At 33.4% G+C, this 17,734-nt stretch overlaps 1 protein-coding gene across 1 annotated transcript in view; it reads left to right on the top strand.

The window, feature by feature from the left end:
* LOC149770119 (uncharacterized) overlaps window positions 1–17,734 on the top strand; it is a gene marked incomplete at its 3' end in the record, with an annotated part of 180,151 nt that overhangs the window by 151,232 nt on the left and 11,185 nt on the right. The window contains exons 59-64 of the mRNA XM_089949358.1: window positions 4,071–4,132; window positions 6,011–6,207; window positions 11,958–12,051; window positions 13,100–13,230; window positions 16,311–16,454; window positions 16,879–17,002. Of these exons, the coding sequence (XP_089805484.1) occupies window positions 4,071–4,132; window positions 6,011–6,207; window positions 11,958–12,051; window positions 13,100–13,230; window positions 16,311–16,454; window positions 16,879–17,002 (752 nt within the window). The remainder of the gene's footprint in view (window positions 1–4,070; window positions 4,133–6,010; window positions 6,208–11,957; window positions 12,052–13,099; window positions 13,231–16,310; window positions 16,455–16,878; window positions 17,003–17,734) is intronic.

Raw genomic sequence — 17,734 nt, 5'->3', positions numbered from 1 at the left:
AAAAATAAACTGCTTCCCGTACTACTGCACATCACAAATTCAAACTCTGTCCAGGAGTTCTGAAATTTAGTTTTACTGGGCTTTGTTTCTTTTGAAGATGGTTCATTCTTCCTTAAATCACAGCTTTATTTTGACATTTTGCCTTAAAAAATGACTCGCACTTGTACACTGCTTCTGAAATAATCATGTTCTGCATTGTATATACAGAGTGCAATCTGACTTCAAAGAAACATTACCCCTGATTGTGAACTTGCCAATAATCTTTAGTAATGATGGCTCCAACATTTTATTTCAATTGGCACTGTGATATGATACAACTTTTGTTCTTCAACACGTCTGGATGATTGACTTAATTTCAAATGAATTGGCCTGTTCCACTTTGTGTACTTTATGTAAATTAGCTTAATGGACTGTCCCATAGCAGTGGTTAAATAACCTGGCACAGCGTTATCCTAGCTAGTCTCATCCAGTTATGTAATCTGTAAAAGATGGTTGCTTATCTTTGATCACCGTAGCTTTTAATTGCCTCTGTTATAAAAATCAGCTGTAGAAACTGCCCAGATGATAGTTTTACATTCTAAGCAAGACTGTTTAATTTTTATACAGTCTACATGCTACAAGACATGTATTGTGGTGGTCAAAGATGCATACATGTGTTTCTACCAGCAGTAGACCAAAAATACCATTTTAAATGTCATCTACTGTACATACCATTTTAAATGTCATCTACTGTACATACCATTTTAAATGTCATCTACTGTACATACCATTTTAAATGTCATCTACTGTACATACCATTTTAAATGTCATCTGCTGTACATACCATTTTAAATGTCATCTACTGTACATACCATTTTAAATGTCATCTACTGTACATACCATTTTAAATGTCATCTACTGTACATACCATTTTAAATGTCATCTACTGTACATACCATTTTAAATGTCATCTACTGTACATACCATTTTAAATGTCATCTACTGAACATACCATTTTAAATGTCATCTACTGTACATACCATTTTAAATGTCATCTACTGTACATACCATTTTAAATGTCATCTACTGAACATACCATTTTAAATGTCATCTACTGTACATACCATTTTAAATGTCATCTACTGTACATACCATTTTAAATGTCATCTACTGTACATACCATTTTAAATGTCATCTACTGTACCATTTTAAATGTCATCTACTGTACATACCATTTTAAATGTCATCTACTGAACATACCATTTTAAATGTCATCTACTGTACATACCATTTTAAATGTCATCTACTGTACATACCATTTTAAATGTCATCTACTGAACATACCATTTTAAATGTCATCTACTGTACATACCATTTTAAATGTCATCTACTGTACATACCATTTTAAATGTCATCTGCTGTACATACCATTTTAAATGTCATCTACTGTACATACCATTTTATAGTTGTAATCTGACACTTTTGAAATTTAGAAGAATTTGTTAAAAGAAAAATTGAATAGAAAGAAACAATCACTGTATTGTTGTGTTCTATCAACAGATTAGGGAAACTAGCAGGAACTAGTCAACTGGGGGCTGTAAATGCTACATTAGTATAGCATTGATTGTTATGATGTGTGATAGAGTAAAGGATTAGAATTGTTATAGAACAGCTAATATATGCACAACACAAGCTGTTAATTTATTACTTTATTGTCATAATTTTAAAACCAAATGCAGGATTTTTTTAGATGCTACAAATAATAAAGGGATCAAAGCTGGTCCGTGATGTGTTCTGAGTAATTATCATCAAAGAGAATAATTCAATAGCTGTTATAATATTAACCATATTATAATGTTATAATGCACATTAACCAACATTTCTCTCAGTAACAAAAACCTGACATCTGGAAACAGACATAGGTAGCGATAATCAGATTACATACCTTACTGTATGCATTAAATTTTGATTCTGACACACATTGGATATTATTATATGCTCATTTTTTTCCCTGTTAACTTTACATTGTCAGAATCATGCAGTATTACCCGATACTGAACTTGCGTGCCAATACACATATAGCATTCACTTGCATAAAGGAACTACTTTCGATTGTATACAAACACTGGACGCAGATGCCAGCAATTTTGATTTGTAAATAAATCATGTACACTCGCATAAGAGGCGCTCTACATTGTGGTTGTTTAAATTTGTTTCTAAATGAACTAAAACAGATGTTTCATGGACTGCCACATACCAGCTGCTTTGGCACATTCCAAGTTGATACAATGTTTCAGATTTAGGCTAGGTACAATATACAACAGACACAAGAAAATGTCCTTACAAATAACATACAAGTGACAAGTCAGATACTTCTTTAGCTGGTGATAAGAATGGCAAAAAAAAATATACTTAGTTTTACATTCTGAATTTCCTCAAAAAATCTGAATTACATGAGCCATGTCATAGGTCTCAATCTTGATTACACATTTCGAAATTGTACTGTAATTTCGATGACAAGTACAATTACATCCTCTTTACTGTACTCAAAATGAAATAAGCATTAAATTCCATAGCGTCTTTTTGATAATTGAAAGACTTCATATTTTTCCCACATTATGATTTCAAACATTCAATGTCAGAAACAGAAACACTTTGCAGATGTCAACACACTTCTCCCTAGCTTATTCAGTCCCATGTATTTCAAATTTATCTGGGTGGAGTTATGTGTGCAGTAATAATGTTGGTGTTGTGTAATGATGGAAATGCACTTGTGTATTTAGTTTGGAATATGGCATACATTTATTTACATTGTTTCTTGTAGTGTATTTTGTTTATATAAATAAGCCTTAGGTAGAATAAAAAAATGAGCATATAATAAAATGGTTACTGCATTTGTATGAGAAAATATGAACTCGTTTTTTTGGAAGGATATACTGCACTCCCAAGGTCATGCAGTATTCCATCCAAAAAACTCGTTCATATTTTCCCATACAAATGCAGTAACCTATAAATATATGTCCACATGTTGACATTTTTGGCCTAAAATGCTCATCACATGCTGCATCCAAGGGATGGCTGCCCACAAGGGTTACTTTCATACACAAACTCCTTGGTACCAACAAAATTGGACATGTAGAGGAGATAGCCATTGGTAAACAGTGGGGGCATATAAGATGGCAACCACTGAATTTGGCAAAATGTGCTCTGATATTTTTCATTGCACTAATCATGTATTGGTTTTGTCATTTTTGTTGTTGTCATTTCAATTTGTATGATATTTATAAAAATAAAACTTTTACTTTCCTTCCTCACTCCACCCCTACTCCCCACAGTTCAGGGATGTAGAATAGACATGACATGCCACCCTCCTGCAAGGCACAAAAACCTTTTTTCCCTGGATGTATCTCATGATAATGTTTCAGTTAAGAAATTTTTCAAAGATGTTTGTCTCTATTTTTCAAATGACTTTATATTTTAAGGATTGAACCATTTTTAGCCTGTTGTTTTATATGCCTTTTTCGTTTTGTCTTTTGTTGATATCTACACTTGCATGGCACTGTGTGACCTGGATTGTGCTGGTCTTGGGGTCTAAGCATCATACCAAATATACTCACTTATAAGATGAGTCCAACTGCAAACAACAAAGATCCTGATCCATGTTGCTTGTTCTACTGATTATTTCTACAAACTGCGCAGGACCAGATCTACAGCACAGTATGTGTTGGCAATCTGGGTCTATGCATTTTTTAGTTGGACTCAAACTTACAAGCAAATGTATATGGTACTTCTGTCCTTGGCAGAGGGTACTAAACTTCAATTAGGTCATTAAGAAATCGAGGTCTTGTGCTATATTAGTCATCGCTAGGGTTATGTTTGCATGTACAGTTGAACCAGAGTCTTAAAGATCATGAGTTTGAGGTTATAACATTTTTTAATCAGCCTATTTTTTTTAATAGTTTGTTTAACTAAATTATGGTGGAAATGAACCTTATTAAGATAAACCTGTCTGCAAAGGCCACTTCTCTTGCTTCTCAGAGGTGGCTGTTTAAGACAGATTTTATTGTATTCCTACTTATATTTGAATGCAGGTGAAAATGGCACTGGCCCTCAAAACTAGCGACCTGTCAGCACTGACAATCACAGACTTCAGGTGAGTGCAATGGGCTTTATTATAATTCTGAGGTCATATCTTATTATACATTGTACATATATGTATAAACACAAAGGAAAATTCTGTTTATCCTTCTGACTTGGAGTCAGTGGAGTAGGTGGACAACATGAATGGAAGATTGATGAAGAAGTAATGAAGTCTCACATATTGTAAAAGTCAACATTTTGTAAACGTCAACATTTTGTAAACGTCAACATATTGTAAAAGTCAACATTTTGTAAAAGTCAACATTTTGTAAACGTCTAAGGAAGCTCTGGAGCACAGAGTATACAAAAATAGATATGAAGATAAATCAAAAGGCACAGGTAGTCCAGCAAGAGTAAAAGCAGAGAAATATGATTTCAAAGTAAAGATAACTGGAATGGATATAAAACACTCTGAAAATGAAAAAACTACTTGGCATTACGAGTTCATAGGCAACATCTTGTGCTGGAAAATGCAAGTTGTTGAAGTCATTAAAAAAGTTAACTCTCTGCTTTATCTCTTGAAAAGAATAAAATCATATCTCCCTCATGAACAGAGAAAGCATATATCATGCCACAGCTAGAATATTATTGTTCTATCTGGGGTAATAGTGGTACATGAAAACAAGAAAGATTATAAAAATTTCAGTAAAGACCAGCTAGAGTTATTCTTCATGCTGATCTAGATACACAATCAATCAATCTTTTTAAAACCCTAAAGTGGCTTCCATTTTAGCTCAGTTTCAAAAGGATTTACTAGTAAATAAATCCTTTCATGGATTGGCTCCTGATTATCTTAAATGTAACTTCAAATTTGTTGAAAATGTACTTATATGTGAACTAAGATCTATCTCAAACAACAATTTATATTTACCTGAAATAAATTAAGAGTTTTATAAAAAATAGTTTTGATTTTTTTTGGTGTCAAACTATGGAATTCCATACCTCCTAATATAAATTTAGCTGACTCATGCCAAACTTTTAAAAAACTTCTTAATCAGTATCTGCAGAAACAATCATCATATGATTTTGTTTAATTCAGTACCACTACTCTGTAAAACATTGCTTTATCAAGTAGACACCTAGAATGTTTTACATGTGTTTGCTATTACTCTTTTTATGAATCTGGTATGTACTCAACCTTAAAGCCTTGTACATATTTTATTGTAGCAATAGATTAAGTATCTAGTTTTTAATAGCACTGCAGTATAAATATACCTCATCTTGTAAAGATTTTTGAAGGCCTCATCAAAGATTGGTCAAATGACCAAATGATCCTCTTCTTTAAACAGCCATTATTATTATTATTATTATTATTATTATTATAACTTTATTTACAGAGGGTAGCTCAGTTAATACAGGAACTAATCTACCTTGAAGCCATCTGTTATATACAATATATTCAGTGTACACAGGAAAATTATGATAAATTTGGCTTAACACTTAAAGTGTTGTTGTTTAGAAAACTGCAGGTTTACAGGCCCATGACACATGCAACAGTTAATGCATAAATATATATAACGTATGTTGTATTGAACATTCATTTATGAGAAGAATTAATAAGCAGAGAAATTAATTTAGAAGGTATTTATATTTTTAGAAATGTTTTATTTTCTCAGGGTTTCATCCATTTGAGATATTGGTTATGAAAAACAAAATGTTAGAAGCCTGCTGTATGTCACCAGAAGTGTTGTTTCATATATGATTTATGTTCTCTTTAAAAAATTACCATCTTTTTATTATGTTATCTATGATTCAGTTCATTTCCAGAAATTCACCCTACTATTTCAACTTGACCAAATAAAACAATGTGACTTGCGGATTTGTTCTAGTTTTGGTAGAGTGATATATTTTACCAGCTTCTGAAATGTGATGCTTTTTGTTTTTGCCACAGTGAGGGAGAGGTGAGTGGAAATGGAACAATCATGGTGAAAGTCCACATGATTGCTGGCTTTACGATAGCATTTTCTGATGTACAAATCCAGCAGATCTTCATTGGGGGAATAATGGCACGGCAGACTAACACATCAGCTGATCCTCTTATCCAGGAAATACTCACAAGAACTATCACAGTGTCCAATCAAACATTTAGTAAGTGCAGTTGAACATATTGTTTCTGAAATATTTATATCACATTTGTCCATTTGCTCTCTCATCAATTGGCATGTCAGTGAAAGTTACCTCTAGTTCCAAAACATGAACCATTGTTTCGTCCATCTGAATAGGTTTTTTATGAACTAAGGATGTCTTGAAACACACCTTCAAAAATGATTTAGATGTTTTTATTACTGTTTATGCTTGTGTATAAGCCAAATTATTTAGGAAAAAATAAAGGCTGGAAGAAGGGGTGGGGTCGGCTTATCAGTGGGCTAATGTCTAAACTTGACACTTTTTAGGTCTTTTTGTTGACTACTGTAATGGCTGTAAATCTTGGGACATGAAACAATAACTTTTTCCATGTCCTAAGACATAGGCATGTAAAGAAAATAATTATTGGTGACCCAACAATTATTAAACTGTTAAAGTACTATGATTGATTTTGTTATTATTTTGCATCTGCATATTTTCTGATTTCTCCAACACGAAATTAAATAAAGGTAAATACAGACTTCATAATTCGTGGGCTGGTCGAGTTTACAAGGGAGACCATGCTGAACTATAATGTACAGTACTTACACAGTGCAAAGCATGCATAGCATCACTTAATATCGTTACATATTCCCAAACATATTAGATGCAGATTTTGTTTTAATCATTGTTTTGACCAAATTGCATTCTTCCAGATAAAATTTCAGCTAGTCCTTAATAGCTGTTTCATTTACGTTGAATCACATGCTTATGAATTACTCATTTTCAATGATATAAGTGATCCTACAAATTGAGGTAATATTTTTATAAAGTAATGCACGTTTAACTGTACAAGGCACATAACCATCATTATTTACATGTTCATGAAGAGTGATAATAATAAAGGCTAAAATTCCCATATAGTTCAACTAAGATCAACATCAATCAATTTTAGTTTTGTGTTTTAGCTGAACAAACATAATAACTTTCCACACAATGGAAAGTTTGATGTTTCGGCATCTCCTATGTTGATAGTTGGTGAATTTGTCTTTCATTTTGCGACAGCAGTACAGGAAAGTTAATCATTAAAACCCAGAAACTGGCTTGTGTTAAGAGGGAATTTTGACCGGCAACTTGACTGGTACATTGATGTGTAATTGCCTTTTATTCTATAATATTAGCACAATTACCGTAGTTTTGTAAAACGGGGTATAAGGCATACCTATGAACATTTCAAAAGGCAAGTAGAGAGACTGAATAAAAAAATAGATTGGGACTTAAAATCAGGAGGTTTTTTGTGCCATTTTTAAAGCCTTGTTTTTACTAAATATATCAATCTTCCTGGTCCAATATACATGAAATTCGCAAAAAAATACTCGCCGTTTCTGCCCGTGACAAGCCCTATTTTCCCCCAGGACATGCCCTACTTTCATATTCTGGTCAGCTCTGGTCAAACTGCACAATAGCTAAAGATGAGTCTTGAAGAAACAAGCAAGAAAGCCAGCATGACTAATTAAAAGTTAATCCTTATCAATGCAACTATTTTGTGAAAGTGACTGGCCCTTCGTCATAATTCAAGAAACCACGTTCTACACTATTGTGTGATATGCAAGCACCCGCACTTGTTTGAGACCTGATCATGCAAATACATCTTTATTCCCTGACTTAATGGGAAATGTTTGTTAATTAAGTGTTATGTACTTTTTAGGTAGAGACTAAGACTGCTTGTCGTCAGTTAAAAATTATTTTTTAATTTCAGTAAAGAGGCTTAAAATACAATTGTTGGGGGAAATTCTATATTATTGTTGGGTGAAATTCTATACTATAGTTTATAGAAATCGAAAACCATTTTTATAAATGAAATGTTTGAGAGAAAGTATTGAAATGTGGAAAGATAAACTAAAGGTACCTAAATACGCAGCCTCATGGTACCGTACATGTGGCTTTTGTTGTTGTTGATATAGGGTTTAACACCATTTTTCAGCACAAGATAGGATATATCCAACTACCTTCTCTCCAGTCGACCTTCCGGACATGTTTGCAAATTTCTTCCATGACAAAGTACAAACCATTAGAGATGAGCTTGACACCACAATTTCAATTGACTCATTGTCACCATACAGTTGGGATACGGAATTTCAGCGGCAACCATTAGCAGCATTTGAACCTGTCTCTATGGATTTCGTACGCACAATCCTGATGAAGAGTGCACCAAAATCATGTGAACTTGATCCAATTCCAACATCACTGCTGCTTGAGTGCTTAGATCCAGTATTGCCTTCACTAACTGATGTTATAAATACCTCTCTCACATATGTGGAATTTCCATCATTTTTCAAAACTACCATTGTAAAGTCTCTGCTGAAGAAACCAACACTAGACCATAACGATTTAAAGAACTACCTCCCAGTTTCTAATCTCCCATTCATATAAAAAATCTTAGAAAAGGTCATTCTATCCCAGCTTGTATCTCATCTGAATTCAAACAGTCTTTTTAGCAATGTACAATATGCATATTTCCTTTGCCACAGTACTGAAACTACTCTTCTCAGCTCTTGGACCTGTTCTCTTCATTCTGTACACTCATTCGCTCTCAAGTGTCATAGATCATCATCCAGCGTCTCACCAACTGTACGCTGATGACACCCAAATATACAAATCTAGCCACCCAACTGAAGTTGATGCTACCATCCAAGGTGTAGAGAGGTGCATTTCTGATGTGAAATCATGGATGACATCTAACAAGCTGCAGATGAACGATGATGAAACTGAGGCCATTCTGATCACAACACAAAGACTTTCTCATTCACATCCTTTACCTCAAACAATAAATATCAGCAACGCCAACATTAAATTAACACAGTCCGTATGAAACCTAAGTGTTACTCTGGACAGTACTCTCACATTGCACCAACATGTCATGAACATATGCAAGGCTGCATATCTTGAGCTGAGATGCATCAGCTCCATTTGCAAATATCTTTCAGTTGATGCCACTAAAACACTTGTGTGTTCATTAGTACTTTCAAGACTGGACTAGTTTGTAACTCAATTCTGTCTGGTTCATCTCAATATCTACTCCAGAAACTTCAAAAAGTTCAAAACACAGCTGCTCGGATCATACTTAGAGTACCACAATCAGAGCACATCTACCCGCTTCTCTGTACCCTACACTGGCTATCCATTTAATCTGGAATCAAACACAACATTTTTTTCTCTGTGCTACGTTTTACTGATGGACTCTAGTCCAACATACCTATCCAACCTCACCCATGTGTACACACCAGCAAGATACTTACACTCTTCTGAAAATCATATGCTCATTATTCCCACTATGAAAACAAAGTCATATGGACAGCGTTCTTTTGCATACCAGGGCCCAGCAACGTGGAATGAATTGCCCACTGAACTTAGACTCAAAGACACAGTGATCCCATTCAAAAGTGCTCTTAAAACTCACTTATTTTGACTGCAAGAACAAACTTAAAGACCTAATGTTTCCTACCTTAAATATTTCAGCATGTTTTATTACGTTTTCAAATTTCATGGTGTTTGTTTTTGTAATCATATCATGATATATATTTTTTATCTTATAGGTGTTGTGTAATGTTGTAAAGTACTTAGAGCTTCTAAAGATTAGGCACTATACAAAGTCCTCATTATTATTATTATTATTAAATACGGCAGCCAGGATTAATGGTGGAGGAAGAACCCGGGAAAACCCCAGAAAGAACCACCGACCCACAAAAAGCTACTGGCAAGCTTTTTCACATACCCACATTGGCCGAACCCAAAACCTGAACCCATGCAAACAGAGGTGAGACGACAATGATCTGTAATGGTGACCACTTTAGACCACTCGACCCACAAAAAGCTACTGGCAAGCTTTTTCACATACCCACATTGGCCGAACCCAAAACCTGAACCCATGCAAACAGAGGTGAGATGACAATGATCTGTAATGGTGACCACTTTAGACCACTCGGCCACTCGGGGCCCCTACATGTGGCAACTATTTTCCCCTCATTGTATATCCTACCTTATTCCCTTATTGTCAACTCGTAAAGCATTTAGCATTGTTTACTATAAAGCATGTGTTCTGAATTAGTTTTTTTAGGATACATTAGCTGCTAGGTATGTATTTTCATTCCTTGTTTTTATTTAACGATTTTGATTAACATTGGCATATACAGTATAAAAATGCCACTTATGCAAGTTTCTTTTGTGGGAATGGCACTATAGCACATGGAGTTACAGCATTCGTAGTGATCATTCTTGGGATTGAAATTAATTGTGGACAATTTTATTGTTGTGGTTTATATTTTTGTTCTGGTTTATTTTATTTTTTGTATTGTTGTAGAGGTAACAAAAAAATAATTAATTTACGTGAATAATGTTTAATCATAACATTCTATTTAATGAAGAAGTGAATTCCTTCTAGTAAAGTAATTATTTTGTCACAACAATAATTCACAGGTGATACAACAGAACATGTAGGACTTTTCTTATTTAGAAGAAATGAAAATCAAAGACATAATGTAATAATTGGGAGTTCTCTGCAAAAATTGGAAGTTGAAAGGTGTGGTGTAAGGTCACTTACATCAAAGCAAACTACAACTCAGCTTTTATGGTATTAGCATAATTTTCGAAGAGTTATTTCTGAAGCTTCATTATTGTATTTTGGAGGTAATATTAAAGTTTAGTGCAATGGTGCCATGATTCGACTCCAAGGGATGTACTTAATTAAGCATGTAATCAAACCTACAAATGTACATGTGGTGGTGCCATTATGTAAATAGGTTCACTAGCCTAATTGTGAGTGTTGAATCGAACAATATTGTTGTTTGTTGTGTTGTCATACAGGGATTACATTTTAATGAGTTAGGTATTTACAATTTTAAAGCACTGTAAAAATGTAATTACCAGTGCACTGATATAAAATGTTCAATGCAATAATGCATAAAGAAACAATCAAGTGAAAAGGGAGAGGTAGTGTTACAGCAATGCGCAATTGCTAAATTCTTGTCATTTTTTGATCAAATTATACACAAATCTAAATTAGGCAGAAACAATAAGAAAACAGAAAATTAAATAAATTACTTAAGTATACATGTAATTTTAAAAAAAAAAAAAGTTTACCTAAATAAATGCATTCAGAACTTACCTCGTGCCTCTTGAGATGTCTCAGAGTTGTGGGTCAGATTATATGCAGGTCATGCTCTTTTTTGTGTTTATGCCTGCTCAGTTTGGGGGGTCGGCTTATGTGTGAATGGGCTTATATGTGAGTATATACATGTGGCATATTGTGTTTTTGTTTTTAAGAAAACATTTTTACTGGATGCATAATTCATCTTTGTGTCAGTCTTTTGTTGTATAGCAACATTGTGATCACCATGTTCACTTGTCTGCATATGCATACATCATTTGTCATCGCATTTTGCATTTGTTCACTAGTCATTTCTTGTTTTCAACAGTAGATGCCATTACATTTCATAATAGCTATGAAAATACCCAGGTGGGGAAACCAAGAAATACAGTGGTCTTTTGCCCCTAAAACACCTAATAAATTCATTTATGACTAAAACAACCTCTCCCATGCATGAATATTTGAATTATCTCAGGGTATAAAAAAAACTCCTCCTGACAAAGAACCTACTTTCACTTGAAATAAATTTTGTATGTAGAACTTTAATAAAACAATATGGGTTCAATATCTTATGTGAAATGGATTGTCAAAAAAAATATATATATATATTTTTGCACTGTTTCAACAGCACCGGATAAAACCACAGCCTTTTGTAGAGATCCATCAGTCCTGGAGAGGGTTGGAAATATGTACTGTTATGCCAACTGGACAGGGTTCTGCAGGTAAGTTTAGATCTGTGTCAGATATCACTAATAACAGCAAGAATATCAGGATGTATCAAATGTATCATAAACGCTGTACTCTAAATACAATGCAATGTATGGAAATGATAAAAATAATAGCATTCTTGCCCTTTATATTTATTTCTTTATGTAAGTATTATTTTACCTAGTATATTTCCACATTTAGCAATCAAGCCTTCTTGTATAAAAGTATTTTCCACCAGTTTAATTGTTAATTACCTTGAAAGAACAAGTTTTTTCATGCATCATTTGATACTTTCTGCATTTGTAATGTTTGTCACTGCTCTGATATATATATATATATATATATATATATATATATATATATATATATATATATATATAAAACTTTCGTAACAGAAATAGTGTAGCCTAGGCCCCAATTAGAAACAAAGCAGTTGCCAATAACAGCTAGCCAGTACTACCATTCTACAACACTTGTTTGAGACCTGATCATGCAAATACATCTTTATTCCCTGACTTAATGGGAAATGTTTGTTAATTAAGTGTTAAGTACTTTTTAGGTAGAGACTAAGACTGCTTGTCGTCAGTTAAAAATTATTTTTTAATTTCAGTAAAGAGGCTTAAAATACTATTGTTGGGTGAAATTCTATACTATTGTTGGGTGAAATTCTATACTATTGTTGGGTGAAATTCTATACTATAGTTTATAGAAATCGAAAACCATTTTTATAAATGAAATGTTTGAGAGAAAGTATTGAAATGTGGAAAGATAACACTAAAGCTGAAGTAACAACAAATCTAAACTGAAAATTACACATTTAATAAGTAATTATATAAATGTTTTCTTTTTCTTACAACTTACTATCCCTCCTTTGAATGTTCTTATATTAAATTTCACAATATCTGGTTGCCATGTAAATTTTGGGGAAAAATACTATGGCAAGAGCCATTAGGATTTTGTGATCTCTGATAACAATATATATATATATATATATATATATATATATATATATATATATATATATATATATAATATAAGTGTGTTATGATTTATTATTCTCAGTGAAAGCACAGTGCAGTACCGCATTGTGAACTGTGTATATGACACCCTGAGGAGTGTTCAAGCTAACTGTAGTTTCCGAGATGTCAAACAATCCCTTGTGTCCATTCCTAGGATATCTAAATCCTGTCATAGTAAGTTGTCTTCTTTATAGTTCACTGGACCTTAAGACCAAGTAAGATTATGGTGTGGGTTCATCATGCGTTGTCTGTTGTCCATTAATAATTTATATTTTCAACTTTTTTTCAAAATCCACTGTACTGATTTTGGGCAAACCTAGCAGAAGTACTTCTGACAAAGACCTTTAAAGTTTGTACAAATTATGCATGTCTGTCATCAAATATAGGCACTATTACTAAAAATAGAAAAACCTTTAATGATTTTGCAAGCACTGTTAAAATGAATTTGACTAAATTTTTTATAGAAATCATCCAGGCATGAAAATCTTTTTAATATGTACCAATGATGCTGGTCTACCGTCATATATGGCCACTAATACTAAACCTGGAAAAATCTTTCATTAACATCTTCTCAGAAACACTGAATGGAGTTTTCAGTTGAATGCATTTTAGCATCAAGGCATTTTAACTTTGTATAAATGATGCCATTCCATCATCAAATATAGCCACAGTTGCTAATAATAGAAAAACCTTCGAAATTTTTTCTTAATTGGTCCAGAATTAACTGAAAGTTTTTTGGCATGAAGATATTTTACTTATGGTTACTGTTACTAAGTTTTAAAACCTTTTAAATGACCTCTATTGAATGATATTGCAGCAGAAGTTGACCAAATGTTGCTCAAAGCTTCCTAGCAAATCAGGCCTTTCAAGTTAGCACAGATAATCCTTATTCATCATTAATATGGCTGCCACCCGTACAAAATTTTCCACATGGACAGTCCATATCTCTTCCATATGGATTCCATAAGTATTCCATATGAAATCCATGAGAAATTTCTGTATGGCATGATGTAAAAACCTTCAAGTATCAGAAAGTATCATACTTACACATTTTTCTTGGTCAACTGCTGTTGCATTTAGGCTGATACAGTTGTGTGACCTGAGATCAACTTGGCCCATTTTTTTAATTGGCTTCACAGCACCCACTTGGTAAGCAGATATCAAGACATAGGTATCACTTTGTTGTAAAATGTTGGTAAGCACATATCTTGACATTATCACTTTCTTGTAAAATGTTGGTAAGCAGATATCAAGACATTGGCATCACTTTCTTGTATAATGATGGTAAGCAGATATTAAGATATAGGTATGACTTTCTTGTAAAATGTTGAGGACAAATTATTTTATTGTAAAGCAGCTTATATTGCTAAAGATGAATCTCTGCACATCAAGTTCACATTGAAATAAAAATTATCAGCTACTTGTATCAGTTATCTGGAAATGATTACTTTTATTCTGATGTTTTTGTGGTTTTTTTTAGCATTTGTTACAATTGCACGATTGTGAAAAGTCTTAGCCACTCTGGGAAGCAAATATTTAGAAAGACGTTTAAATATTTTAATTGCATCTCGTGACAAACTGGATCGGTGTTTATATTAATGACTTCATACGGGCTATATTGTGGATGCATTCAGGTTGCTTTTGTTTTATATCAGGATCCTTTAGTCTTGTAATATATGTGCCAGATAGATTATGGCTAGCCTGATTGCAGCAAGGCATAATATATTTGGTCCTGTCTATCCATCTGTCCATCCATCCATCCATCTCTCATGAAAAAATTTACAGCATGATTACCCCAAACCACTTAATGTAGACAAACAAAATTGTTAAGTCATATTTGCAGTCATACACCAATGACCTGATAAGATTTTTCATATTTTCAAATTTTTATTTTTCTGATTCTTTTTTGTGTTACCACCTTGTTAGCACAATTAAGGACAGGCACTTTCATACAGGAAAATTAAATAAAATATTTGTACTTAGATATAGATAAACTGAATAATTGCTTATACTATTACAAAAGTTGTTCAGTTAAAAAAATATTTAAACATTTTTGGACAAAAGCTTCTTAGCATGTTTTTTTTATGGGCATATTTGTCTTGTTATGAAAACAGACTGAATAGATTTTCCAGCCATGACATCAGTTTTTCTTTTTATTGTATTTTATTTTTGAATTTTGAGGACAAAAATCTTGTTTGCACAATTGAGCAAAAAACACTTGAGTGAGACCAGTTAATTTGCAGTACATATCTATATGCATATTTGGATGGCATATATTTTCATGACATTATAGCAATTAAAAAAAAATTAATTTGCTCCCATTTGTTTTGACTTTTTAAACTTTGATGTTTTGATCTGCATAACACGTATGTCATTAAAGCAACACAGATCTATATTTTAAAAAACTGTAGGAAAGTATTGTCCATATAAAGGCAACCTTTTGACCCAGAGTGAATGGTAAAGTATTTGAGCTTACATAGATAGTTGAAGTCAAACTTTCAGATTTGAAAATGTCATCATTTTTTAGTTCTAATAATGGCACACAGAAAATATGTAAGCATATTCACAAGAAAACTACCGTTGTTCCTATAGAAGATGACTCCATGTCAACATGTTAAACACAAATTTAGTTTAGTCAGAGGCTTGCCATTTTCAGTTAATGATGTTGGTGGCAGGTTTTACCAGCAAAATTTGGAGAGGCATCATGGCTCTGTATGATAAATATTGTGTATTTACTTTATACTGGTAGTGAGAGAAGAACATGAAAGGTCTGCATGATGGATATGATGTCTTTTCTTTGTAGTGTTAGTGAGAGAAGAACATGAATGGTCTGTACAATAGATATGCTGTCTTTACTTTACAGTGTTAGTGAGAGAAGAGCCTAGTTGTGTTGTTGTTGTTGTTGTTGTAGGGTTTAACGCCATTTTTCAGCACACGATAGGCTATACATGACAGCCAGTATTAATGGTGGAGCAAGAACCCTGGAAAACCCTGGAAAGAACCACCGACCTACAAGAAGCTACTGGCAAGCTTTCTCACATACCCACATTGGCTGAATCTGAAACTCGAACCCACCCAGACAGAGATGAGATGGCAATGATCCGTAACGGAAAGTGCTTTAGACCACTCGGCCACTTGGGGCCCCCACCTGGATGTTTTGAACAATAGATATAATCTATTACTTTATAGTGTCAGTGAGAGAAAGACCTGGATGTTCTGTACAATAGATATGATGTATTTACTTTACTTTATAGTGTCAGTGATAGAAGGACCAGGATGTTCTGCCATGCCTGATCCAGACAACTGTACAGCCACTTGTACTGCTGATGAATATTGCAATGATGGAAAGCTGTGTTGTACCAGCAGCTCATGTACATCCACTGTTTGCATGAGGCCAGGTAACACACAGACACATACATTTATACACATACACAAATACCACAGAATGATTCTCTGTTCTATCTGTTTGGTTACTGAATTCTACATGTTGTGAGGTAAAACAGACAAACAAACATGGTGACATGCACATATACACAGTCATGTAGTACCATTTGAAAGATACACTTTGCAATTTGTTTTTATTTTTGTTGTTGATTTTCAGTAAATAATAAGAGAAATTTAAGTGAGAACATTTTCTCTTGTCTTAAGGATCATATGTTTGCTGTTAATTAAGAGTTTCCATGTTGTGTTTACTTTTATGATACAGATGGGTGGGATCAAATAGTTTCCTTGTTTTCTTTAAAGAGCATGTGACACTCTAACATTTATAAAATCCTCAAATATCAATAAATATATTTCTAATCCAAATTTGTCTGATTGTAGATGTGGAACGATTTTGCAACACCTCTGACAACATTGCTGCAGTTTTGATGCTAGAAGATTGTGGAATACGGAAGTACATCCCTGATGGCTTGTCACTGTTCCCAGATAACCAAACTAAATGCAGGTATTGTACTGTCAGTCTGACACAACTGTTCCAAAACAGTGTGCTTGTCAAACTTTAGGGAAATTAGATTTATTTGATCCCTCAGATATTATTTAATGCTTTGCATACTTTCCTAAGCCAAAACATATGAGTATATTGTAATTATTTACTTTTTGTCTTGAGAAGTATAAAAATTAACTTTCCTTTACATTCATAATGAAATGCTAATTGGCTGTATTATCCATGATAATTAGCCAAAACCTGCATACAGCCATTACATTTCTGTGTCCTGTTTTCCTGAAAAATAAAATTGCCCATCAAACTGTCAAGTCTCTGAATGACATATTGCACTACATATTAAGTCAGTATGGCCTAAAGGCTTGTCCTGTTTCTGTCAGTCAAACCACCACACTAAACTGGAGATGGATCCATATATCCAGTTAACAATATGTAAATTTGTTAGCATAGATACAAACTATTGAAAACCGAGAATGTGTCAGTAACATCAACTGCAATCACCACTTAGGGAAATAAATAGGATGTAGCTGAGGATACACCAGAACCCATTGTAAAACTCCCAAGATCTACCTGATGTTGACAAGCATAGTTTGAAAGAAACGTATAACAGATACAGATAAACTGAATTCATTTTTTTTGAATGGGCTACTATATGACACATAAAAATAGAAGAACCATATCATGATAACATACACATAGAATTTAAGACCCACATAAGGATAATGTACACATAGA

Source organism: Sinohyriopsis cumingii, unplaced genomic scaffold, assembly GCF_028554795.1.
Source record: "Sinohyriopsis cumingii isolate HCF-2022 unplaced genomic scaffold, ASM2855479v2 utg002682l, whole genome shotgun sequence".
NCBI classification, from domain to species: domain Eukaryota; kingdom Metazoa; phylum Mollusca; class Bivalvia; order Unionida; family Unionidae; genus Sinohyriopsis; species Sinohyriopsis cumingii.
The sequence above is the reverse complement of the archived record's forward strand: the minus strand, read 5'-3'. Positions and strand labels throughout refer to the sequence as shown.